The following is a 12,074-nucleotide window of genomic DNA, read 5'->3' on the forward strand; positions in this document are numbered from 1 at the left end:
ATTCTCACATAGAAAAAAAATCCCCTTATGAATCAATTTCGGCTTGCTTAAACTGCAACTAAAGGACATTTTAATATAGTTTTCACTGTGCGATTCAGTGTATTGTAAAAAAGTCAATTCACTAAGAATGTTTGCACCTTTCTCCCAAAAGGGAATATCTTCAAGATGCCCTAATGTCCAGGTGATTATTTTGTAGAACACACCTCCTTCCCACCAGTGAAGCAATAGAAATAAATAGACTTGATCTAGCATCAGTAGCTTGATAACTGTCAAATCATCTGGAATGGGATTATACAGAGCGGGAAAAGCTGTTCAATGTGTTCCTAATTTCTAGTTACAGCAGTTTCCCCACATCTGGTGTAAATCAGTGCAGTGACAAATTTAACTAGAGCAGGTGGCAAATTGCTTCTGATCTAATCAAATGCTCTCCTAAGGAAAACAGAGTATTGTTTACCTTTAAAACATCATATGGGCATACATAAGTAGATAAACACACACCCTTTCACCTACTAAGAAAACTTTAAAAGAATCTGTGAAGTGTTATGTGTGCGATGATGGAGCTATCCAGTAACTATAACAGTTACACTAAAACATGTATGCATCAACTGCAGCAGTGCTAGCTACACACCAAGCTATACCCTAGAAAAACACAAACAAACTCTCAGAAGTATTTTGAAAACTGGCTTGACCACAGACTATGGTATAAAATATGCACAATACATGCGATGGCCACTCTACAATACTGCCCCTGTCTCTGAAAGTGTCTACGTACAGTTCCAGCCTAGTGAGATGCATTTCTAGAAAAAGACTTATTATATGTATTTTAAAATCAGTCAAAATGGAATGCATTACCTGACATTCATTCAATTTTTCCAGTTCTTCTTGCTCTCTTTCCAAAGCTTCCTGCCTCTCTCTCTGCCTTCTTTCTTCCCAATCTTTCCTTTCCTCTCCCCATTTTTGGTCCTCCTCTTCTTGCTGTTCTTCAGGATGCCTTTGTCCCTCTATGGTTGTTATCTCTACTCTACCTGAAATATGCAGGGCAATATTCAACAAGTGGTAGGCCAATGAAGACAAGTGTAAAAGTGTAATGTGGACAGTTAACCATTCTGCAGCACTGGAACAAATATAGTTAAGAATCATCTTACCTCCATATACCATGGTAAACCTAAAGTATATGGTTGTACTATTAACACAAATACTAAATATGTTCTAGTAAGCATACTCTTACTAGTAGAGAGAAAAGACTAATATCAGTAGAGAGAAATGGAACATAACTTAGATTCTACACTTTAGGCACTGAAGTTTACCATGCTGGCATTTATTTCTCTATACTTTTGTTGCCTTATCTTCAAAAATGTAATATGATTACTTGCCTTCAGGTACAGATATTCTTAATTATGTTTTAAAGTTGGCTGAACCATGAAATATATTGTGAACATATATTATGGATTAACAGGCTACGTCCATATACCACTGACTATTTGTCCAACATAAACTTGCTACCTCCACATTTGCAAAATATATCTGGCACAACTCAGGAGGGAAACACACCACCCAGTCACAATCTTTATTCATTTCCTGAATTCACAACAGGAATACTGACACCATTAACACCTTCTGGGCCCAAAGTCACAATCTGAACTTTTAAAATTTGATCTGTCAGGTGCCAGCCAATCATTGGAAGCCCAGGGCACCTATTTTCAATACTGCCGATGAACCTACTTCACAGGACTTTTGGAACAAAACATCCTGATCAATAGCAAATGCTGATGCGACGTTATTTAAAGAAAGAACCCATTTAGACTATGTTTTAGTGTTTAAATTATTCTAGACTCAAAACTGTCCTTACCAATAGCCAAAAACAGTCACACAGCAAATCTACAATCATGAACTGTGCCTTGCATTTCCCTGTTACAAATAGTACCTGGTTTAAAAAATAGCATCTCATGTATTTTAGGCAAGATGCTACAAAAGCATCCACTTCCACAAGCCACCTAAAAAACAAGCCATCTAAAACAAGGTATTCACATGTTTGAGCTGAAAACTCACTTATGTCCTGCTGTGAAGTGCTTGTTGCTGGCACAGTGGGTGAGACATGGCTCTTCCTAACATCCCCAGATGGATGTGACACATCACTTCTGAGATGTTCTGGAATGTCTTCTTGATCTAGAGGAGAAGTATGAACAATGCCTTCATTATTCTGCAAGGCAAAAAATGGACACAGTGTGGGAATAACTGGAGTTCAGAATGCCTAACTGTAAGCCATTAATTAAGTGCTCTTCTTGGCCAACCCAACCATTACCCTAAGAATAAATAAACTTCAAAGAGCAGCACTGCTGCTTTAATCAGAATGATGATACTGTCTGGCTTGGAAACTAGTTCTCACAATACATTTGTTAATCAAAGTGGTTATACAGCTTCAATTCAGTGTGGACTTGCAAAGTTTAAAATCCACAAAAGTTAATGCAGAATACAGAGCGTTTGCATGCATAGAATGACCTTCCAAACAACACAGAATTTTCAAATTTCCTACAGGTTGCTTCGTCTCAAATTGCTTTTGTATGGTGTTTACTAGGACCTACAAGTGGCATGTCTACCCCCAGTTGTTTCAACTCACGTGTTCCCTCTTAACACCATACACAAACCTTACTGTTACAGGATCTGTCAAAAAACAGCTGCTGTTTATCCTGGTTAATTTATAGGCTTATTCTATAGCCCAGTAGTCAGAGGTACTTGTCACACACAGCACTTTGTACATCTTCCATATACAGTGCAACACAGGCTCCTTGGCCAAATGTCTACTGCGTGTTTGTTGTATGGAAGCTGTACATATACACCATATGTATACGCATGCACTCACACATCTATCCATTCTTTCAACTTTTCACATATAAAACTGAGTCAACAACAGGATTTGTGGGATAGCAATAGAGGTCTTTTAAGTTCCAGTTACCCTTTATTGGGCAAAATTTTAACTTACATTCCGCCAAATATATTGTCCAACAAAAGTTATGGTTTATATATGCAGCTCTCTTACACTGCACCCCTTTTATATCCTCTTTTCCGTGTTATTTTGCATTTTTGATTCACAACGTTTCCCCCCCTTTCATTAATATCATTATTTTAGACCTTTAAGAAGAACTACTGCTATCTATTCTTTCATTACCAGGTTGTGGCAAATATCATCTGTGCTAAATGTCAGTCACCAGAGTACCAGTGTTTCTCAAAGCACTCTTTTGATGTATACGTAACCTGTATCGCCAACAGAGCTCTTGAAGGCTTTATCAACTTAACCTGTACATCATCTGCATATTTTGCTTTCCTACATACACAGTCTGCATACCTCTGCTGGATCATATTAACTCTTCCCTTTTGCTAAACCTTGAACAGAATTAATGGCAGATTATACAGTGGATGGCTCAGTGGGGTTTTTTTTGAGCAAACAGAACACACCATTCTTGAGCTCAATGGGTAGCTCATACTATACCATATGATAACCCCTCCCTCTCCCTCTCATTCTCCCCCTCCCTCCCCCACCTCTCTCTCTCTCTCACACACACACACACACACACACACACACACAGTAAGAAGTTGGGCCAGGCAGCAACATTATACTTCTTAGATGTTGCATCCAATGCTAGGAGTAGAGCTGGTCTAACATTATATATGATATTGCCTCTCGTGCTACAGTGCCTGAGAGGTTAAGTTTCTGTGGCTACAGTCAGTATGGGAGCAGTATCTTACACAACTTCCAGGTAAAGGAAGTGGCTTGAAAAACAAGGTATATTACTTACCTTAGAGCAAGTTGAGCTATTATGAAAAGCCAAGGAAATAAGACAAATGCTTGTGCAATTCCTTCTTATAATAAAATAAGAATTGGCTCTTAGTATTAAAAATTCTGTACTGGGTTTTTTTTAATATAAGATACAATTGGAACTTACATTTACTCTCGGAGTCATGATTTCCAAGGTGTTCATACAACAGCTTCTCAGGATTTGCAGAGTCACTAACACTGTGATTTTCATCTTGCTCTTCATGAAGACTAAAAGGTAGGAGACAAAAAAAGCAATTACATTTAATTTAGAAAACCTCCTAGAGTCTAAAGCCAGTAATCCTCAGGCAGTTCTGCAGAACATGCACTGAACTAAATGAAAGTTACATCAAGAAAATTTATCACTATCAAGGCTCTTTGTTTTCCCCTGGTTTAACAGAGCCCAAATATACTTCCAAGTGAATATTTATGAATCTACTTTATTTAAAACATTTTAATACTGCCCTCCATTAAATATAGAGTTCAGGCAATGTACAGTCAGTATCATAATATAATAAGAAGCCGAAAATAAAGCCACATAACCACAAAAGCATTATATGCATCTAGAGCAAAATCCTATGGCCCAGAGGCCATAGGATATTGCAGACTTCCCTCTCTGCCCACAGGCAGAAGTTGAGGTCCACTATTGAAAGCCTCCTTGTTCAGGCAGCAGAAAGCTCTATGGCTGGCACCGCTCCTCCACCATTGGTGCTCTGACATTGATAGGGAATTAAAAGGGCCATGTAAAGGTAGATGAGGAAAGGCCTTGGGTCCACAGAATCCATGGGCCTCCCGTTCCTCTGACATGCACCTGATGAGGAGGGAAAACTACACCAACCCCAGAGTTGGCATAGTTATTTTCTCTCTGACTGGAAGCAATGGGAGGGGAAAATTTTTTTAAAGGTCAGCCATGACTGTAAAAAACAAAAGAAAAAAGGAATTCTCCCCTGCCTCCATAGGATTGCTCTGATAAAATGCCTTGGTAAATAAGAATGTCTTAATATGGCATCTGAAGGCTTGTAAACTAGGTGTCAGGAATATCTCAAGAAGGACACTCCAAAGCCAGGGTGCCACCATGGAAAAAGCCCTCTCCATTGCAGTTACACAGTGCACTTCCAATAAGGAAGGCACTTGGAGCAGAGTCTCAGCAGAAGATCTTAAGACTGCAGAGGGTTGTGGGCAACATGATTCTGCAGGAAAAAGGCGCACCCAGTTTCTCTGCAGAACAGCAATTCTGCTGGGAAACAAGGGGCGTGGGAAGTTGCTGGCAATCCAGCAGTGCAACCAGGGCAGGGGCCGCACCATGGAGGCAGAAGACTCAATGGGAGCCGCAAAACTAATCCAAAGGCCACATGCTGTCCAGTCCTGTACAGCCCATTACTGAATATTGGTTCAGCACCTCTACAACTTTACCTTACTCAAATGACAAAGACGAAAAAAAGCTGAGTGTCATCCACATATGGATAACACTTCACTCCATTCTGTCTCTCTCCTGACAAAGGTCATCCATCAGGGTGACCAAGGCTGTTTCCTTGCCAAAACCAGGACTGAACACAGACTGAAACTGGTTCAGATAATCCTTTTCATCCAGGAGTGCCTAGAGTTGAACTGCTACCCCCCCCCTCTTGAGTACTTTGCCCCCAAAGGGTAAATTCATGATTGGGCAATAGTTATTACAACAGTCCAAGTCCAAAGAAAGTTTCTTAAGAAGTGGTCACACAACAGCCTACTTCAAGTTGGTTGAGACTTCTCCCTATCTCAAAGAGGCATTAATCACCTTCTGGAACAGGAAAAAGATCTGTGGCTTATCTTTACCTGCTTGGTCCTGCTATTTGTTTCTGATAAATCTGGATAGCATTAAAAACACCCAAGTGTGTGTTTTGCCTACGAAGATAAGCCTATAGGTCTATCAGCTTGGGTCATGGTGGTGTCTTGAAAAATTCTTAGATTTGGGGGTTCTGAATGAACTTGTAGGCAATTTTAAGGCAATAGTCATATCAGACATATCAAAAAGGCCTAGCTAAAAAGGCTGTCTAAACCAAAGTTTGCGTTTGAGCTATTTCTGGCAGGCATCTTGACCTGGGGAAAAGAGAACATTGTGAGAAAAAAAAATCTTGCTCAATAAGGTTCATTCCCCAGACACATCTAAACCACAGAGAACAAGTTGGGAAATTTCTACAGAACTTAGAAGTAAAAACAAGACGTCAGCAAATATGAATAAATATGGAGAGGTGGGATTAAAAATGTACAGTAGCCAATCAGATTATAATAAGTATTCACCTCAAATATCATGCTCAAGTGTAAAACTATAAAAGTAAAGGGAAAATACAGGCTGTGGTCACTCCTGTGGCAGGGGGTAACCTCTGCTAGCAGGAAGCTCTGTTGGTAATATATGAACTATGCTTTGTCTTGTTTTCTGTTTTAAACTTTTGTCAGTTAATACTTTGACATTATTTTCTTTCTATAGTTGTCCTAAACACATTTGCTTTTGGGTAAAAAACATTTCAAAGTATAATCTATGAGCATCTTTTAAAGTAACTGTATTGTCTGTGAATGACTGAGTCCTTCTCAGCATCAGAAAAACCATCTCTCTCTGATCCCAGACATAGGAAGTAAAAGCCTATCACAAGTAAACGGGGTGTCTGTTTAATTAGATTTATTATCCTTACATTTTTAACTCCTACAAACTGATCATGTTTCTGCATCAGCGTCAAATTAGCAACCCACCAGTTTTCTATTTTTTTAATTTCTGGACATTGTTTAGAACACTGTGCATCTGCAGCGTACTGCATTTTCACTTCCTCTCTCCTGGAAGGTTCAATGCATACTAATGCACAGACACATCAGCTGCATTTGCTTGACATGTCAACCCACCCTGTGAATAAGCTACGCATTAGTGTGGGTTATTTTTAGAACAACCCATAGTGTGCTCAACAGATGATCAGGCTCACCATGAGTTGTTCTCCCACTTCTTTCCCCTCAGTTCTCCATCCAGTATCCCAGGGTCCTGTGTGGCAAATCTTGTCTTGTCTGCTCATGCCGCTCACCTCCCCATTCCAATCATGACCCCTTATTGTTCTCCAGCTTTTCTAATTTATTTTTTTTAGCTCCGATATTTGCACATATGGGGCCATTATATAATGACCCCAGGAATTTGTGGAAATGCTTGGGTAATTTTTTTTTTTTAAAAAAATGGGGATCATTTTTTCGCAGTTGCGCTAGTGAGCACTTGCAGCTGTCAGATACGTCCAGCCTTGCCTTGCCAATATCCTTGTATGTTTCAGCTGTCAAAGGGAATAGAGTGCAGTGTGAAACATACAAAGAAATTGACAAGATGAGACTGCATATAGGCTAATTTGCACATGGTTTGACAGTGACAAGTCAGGAAAAGGGGACAGAATTGCCCACTTCACAAGGTAATCCTCAGGGTTTTAAGTGTTATACTGACAGTTGTGGGTGCCCTGCTTCCACTCCACACTTCCCTGAGTCTCCAGCAAGTCCTTTTAGGAGAGATCTAGGCTTCTCCCCACTTTTCGCATCTCTCATTCATAGTACACACTGCAGTGGCTGCTCCAAATGGGGTCCACAAGTGCACACTTGAGCAACCGTGAAAAACTGACCCCACCCCCGAAAATATAAAAACGAATGAAACGGCCCAATCTGCACAAATTTGAGGACCAGAAAAAAAATTTTTTAATGCAGTTGGCGAACGAGTGACAGTCCCTCCAAAGTGCTGTTTGGGCATTGATGGAGGGGCTGTCACTGGCAAGGGAGGCTTGAGGTGGCTTGGGAGACTGTGATTGGGAAGAGCAGCAGGAGCTTTTGCCATTCTTGCCAAGCAGCTCTGTACCCAATCACTGCAAACCACAAAAGGTTGGCTCTCCCGGGTTCGGATGACACACCAACCTATCATGGGTAAAACAACCCCTAGAACAAGCCATGGGTTCTCAGGGTGGCTTGTTGGCCAAAAGTAAGCCACCCTGCAGGAAGCGGTCCAGGTCTGGACAACACAACAACCCACTGTGGCTTGTTACCCGTAATAGGTTGTCATGTTGTGACAACGCAGCCATTGATTATACCACTGTACAAAAAGAAATACTGCTATATTTGTACAACCAGATCAAGATTTTTTTCTCCACTGTGACTTTATCAATGTGCCTATGTATATTTGTAATCTGTAAGGGAATCTGTAATCTATAAGGCAAAAAAAGATGCAAAGAGAAAAATGAGGCAAGCTGAATATTCCACTTTTGAAGTTAATTTTAGAAATTCTCAAGACTGAACTGGAAGGCAAATATAGTTGAATATGGGTTAGATAAAACCCATGGAACAACAACAGAATGGAATGGTGGTGGTAAATTCATCCACAATCGTGCCCTGGCAATAGGCAACAGCCAGGTTTTCCTATAAATTAACAACCAAGGTTATTGAGGGGGGCTTCTTTCTTCAGTCACAGAGCTGGCAAAAGCTAAATGCCATTCTGCATCTCAATGTCGAAGATGGATTTCTAAACTACTGCCTTACTATGGTCCTTGTGCAACTAACCTAAAAATTTTATTTTAATTTAAACATAATATCTACCAATTATGTCAAATAAGGGAAAGTAGTAAGCTCAAGAGATTTTGCTCTATTTCTTTGAATGCAATGTGTATGTTTTGTGTGCTAAATAACAGACCTAGTTTCTTGGTTAAGTAATCTTGTATGTGCTGAACTGAGGGGGATTATAACCAAGTTACCTTACCACAAATTAATGTCTTTCCCTTTTCAATCAAGTTACTAATTATACTTTGGGGAGGTAGCTTGAGTTGTTATAGGGCTGGCAGAGTTATACCTGGTACTCCAACTGGATCTCTTAACCAAAGCACCTACTCCTTGTCATAAGAATTCCTATTGCTCCCTAAATGTAATTCTAGACCATGCAGAGGGGCTCATGGTGCATTTCCTTCCTATGTCAGCACTGACCCTCTGAATTAAGGCTGAAATGGAACGCTGTGACAGTGGGATCCTTCTGTGGGGTCTGGGTCTTCTTAAATTACCAGCCACAGAGAAAATGGCACTGCTGCAGCCTCTACATCATAAAGTTAGAGTAAGAAGCCAGGCTGTCACAGTAACATCCAAACTCATAATCTGATGTTTCAAAGTAGCAAAGTTGCCTCAATCAGTTTACATGCCCAGTACACCATTTGACTTCCCTGATCTACCAACTCCAAACTCACCCTCCAGACTAGTTGAGACTAGTGTCCACCCAAGGAATATAACTCTCAGAAAATGGACCAACACAGTCAAAACATGGAACCACAGCAGTTAAGCATCCTCTGTTTACTCACCACTACAAGCTGGTCTGCATGTTAGAGGTTGACTACTACTTCCATCTCTTTTGCAATGTGAAGACAGAGCCTTCAGCTACAAATGTTATTTTTTGCGCCATCCTGCTGTTGTAAGTTGTGAAGGAAGAGAGTTGTCCTCCATTCTTCTGTTTAGTTTGGTTCAAGGGCATTAAAGGGTAAAATCATGTGTCTCTGTGTGCATGCACACTAGTCAGCTTCAGCCAAAATATTAATAGTATTAGAGATCAGGAAGTTTAGTTAGAATGGAACTACTTAGATTATAAAGCTCAACAGAAGGTTAGAGGAAGAGAGAGAAAAACTCAGGAAATAGAAAACATAGTTTGCAGAAATGAAGAAACTACCCTCCTAATTGGGGGTGGGGGTCAGAGTGAAGATATAGAAAGACACAGAGAGAGAGAGAATATGAAGGAAAGAAGGGCAGAGTCCTAAAGGAAAGAGTCAGAATTGCTGGAACTGGAGAACTGACAGAGTGCTGGACTAATGGTAGTAAGATATTGCTTAGATAAGGGATCTGGATAAAATAGGGACACAGTCTACTTAGGTTAGCTTGATGTGTTATCACTGGTTGTTTTATTATCCTATTGCTCATATGGTTCTTTGTGGTGTGTGTATATATCCATCCAGATTTTAAAATGTTTTCCTATTAACATTTTTCTTCAGTCAAATTTTAAACTTTATTATTTGAAACATTGTGATCTACCCACCCCACATGTAATAACCAACCCTTGCAACTATACCTCCCCCCCCCCCGAAGACATTACCTGAGTAGATACTTCAGACCCAGAACGTTTTAAGGCTAGTTTTGTGGAGGCAGCCAGAGGGGGAAAAAGATTTCTACTTAGTGGTAATGGAACAGGCCACAAGATGGGAAAGGCAAAAAAGAGAGAGGGCACACTGTTTTGCCTGCTTTCTCTTCCACTCACAGAAAAGGCTGAAGCCAGTCAGTGACATAAGTACTAGAGGAAGCTTTGTATCTCCCCATGTTTCTGAATGTAATGTATACAAAAACACAGTACACAAAGTGACTCAGTATGACTACTAAAATACCTGTGGACAAACCATGTCTTGGAAGAACCTTTGATTAAGGGTACCAAGAAATATATAAGTAGTATGAGTCATTACAAAGCTAAAGATCTTTCACCACCATATAGTTAGAAAATATAAAAATACCTTAACTTTTGTTCACTGGGGACTGGGGAAGCCGAAGCTGATAAATTAGAAGCAGATTCTGGAGATGAACGGTTGCCTGGTCTCAATATGGGAGAGAGGGGCTGGTCAACATTCACAAGGGGAGCAGCAAGGGATGAGCCAGTTGTATCTGCAGAATAGAAGGCAACCACTTTTCCTCATGCAATTGTGCCTGATCAGCTATCATAAGTTACAAAATACTTGATACCTTCCACATTACATGATGATATTCATGAACTTTAATGTGCAATGAACCCTTAATGCCTTTCAATTTTCTATACAAACTAGGAGTATAATGTTCAAACATTAATGGTGATTAAAAGTTTAATGAAGCCAGAATTCTTTTTTAAAGTATGGTTTCAGTACCTGCTAAAGTAAATCATTCAGAATTGATAGGTTGCTGTATAACCTCCAAATCTTATAATTAGGGGAATCTGTTTTCCCTGAAAATAATAGAGTAAATACCGTAAATACTCTAAATGAAGTTGTGATTAAAGTGTTTGTTGTATAATGTTCTGAAACTTGGCCTCTGGACAAGGAAGGGAGACTTGTGGAATCAGAAGGAGGTACCAACCTTACAATGTTCAACATACCAAACGAGAGAAGCAGAATAACTTCCTGGAACCAGAAATGGCCTAGGCTATAGACACAATTGTTCCGAAATATCATCAGCCAAGCCATAGAGTTATCTCTGCTCCACTGTATTCCAAGGAGCTAAGGATGATGAAACCGTAAAGTCAACATCTGGTGTGTAGATGGCAGGAAACCCATGACAAATATGATCGAACATAGGTTAGAGCCCATCTCAGGGCCTATTATGTGGCAATGATGGCAGCGAAAAAAAAGCATATTTCTCTGACCACTGCATCTGCTCAATGGTGACCAATGGAGCTTTTCTGAGTGGATAGCTGTCTACTTAATGCAGGGGCAGTAGATCATCAGGTTGAACAGCTGAAGGCCCCTTCTGTGCCGTTTGCCTTACATTTTGTTTGAGATAAAATTATTTGTATCCACTCCAACTTAGATGCAATAATTCTAACAGAACTGGAGGAGCTAAGGCACCGTCTGGTCCTTCTGTTATGGATACCTTAAAACTTGAGCAGCCTGAGGATACTGAGAAGCTATTTGGAGGGATGAGACCAACCAGCCACTCTTTGGATCCTTGCCCATCTTGGCTTTTGAAATCTATCGAGGCTGGGCTCTCTTTATAGGTGTCAGTTGTGGTAAACACTGTTATAAGGGATAGTGTGGTCTCAATGGCTTTGAAGCAGGCAGTGATGAAGCCACTTTTGAAGAAGCCAAATTTAAATCCCATGGCTTTGTAATACTATCGCTCAGTTTCTAATCTGGCATTTCTAAGCAAGGTCCTGGAGTGAGTGGTGGATTATCAGCTCAGGCAATCTTGGAAGACTGATTGTTTAGATCCATTCCAATTCAGCTTTTGAGCTGGGTTTGGGATGGAGACTGCCTTGGTTTCCTTGATGGATTACTTGCACCAGGAATGGTCAGGGAAGTTTGACCCTGTTGGTTCTCCTGGACCTCTCAGCAGCTTTTAGTAACATTTATTATACTATCCTTCTGGATCACCTGTACAAAATGGAGGCATTGTATTGCAGTGGTTCCAATCCTACTTGGGTGGTAGGGTGCAGAGGGTGGTTCTAGGGCACTTCTGTTCTACCTATGGCCATTGAAGTGCCTCAAGGTTCCACACACACACACACACACAC

General features: G+C 40.4%; 1 protein-coding gene across 5 annotated transcripts in view; it reads right to left on the reverse strand.

The window, feature by feature from the left end:
• Nucleotides 1–12,074, reverse strand: part of OFD1 (OFD1 centriole and centriolar satellite protein) — a 46,065-nt gene that overhangs the window by 4,071 nt on the left and 29,920 nt on the right. For 4 of the 5 annotated variants that reach the window (XM_084844167.1, XM_084844166.1, XM_084844165.1 and 1 more), the window contains exons 17-20: nucleotides 10,330–10,477; nucleotides 3,942–4,042; nucleotides 2,050–2,166; nucleotides 853–1,025 (exon numbers count right to left, since the gene is read on the reverse strand). In XM_084844167.1, coding sequence (XP_084700293.1) covers nucleotides 853–1,025; nucleotides 2,050–2,166; nucleotides 3,942–4,042; nucleotides 10,330–10,477 — 539 coding nt within the window. Of the gene's footprint in view, nucleotides 1–852; nucleotides 1,026–2,049; nucleotides 2,201–3,941; nucleotides 4,043–10,329; nucleotides 10,478–12,074 lie in introns of all 5 variants that reach the window. The other variant, XR_014789184.1, reaches the window with a different exon arrangement.

This window comes from Heloderma suspectum, chromosome 3 (genome assembly GCF_057233095.1).
Source record: "Heloderma suspectum isolate Gila_16-S chromosome 3, 16-S_ref, whole genome shotgun sequence".
NCBI classification, from domain to species: Eukaryota; Metazoa; Chordata; class Lepidosauria; order Squamata; family Helodermatidae; genus Heloderma; species Heloderma suspectum.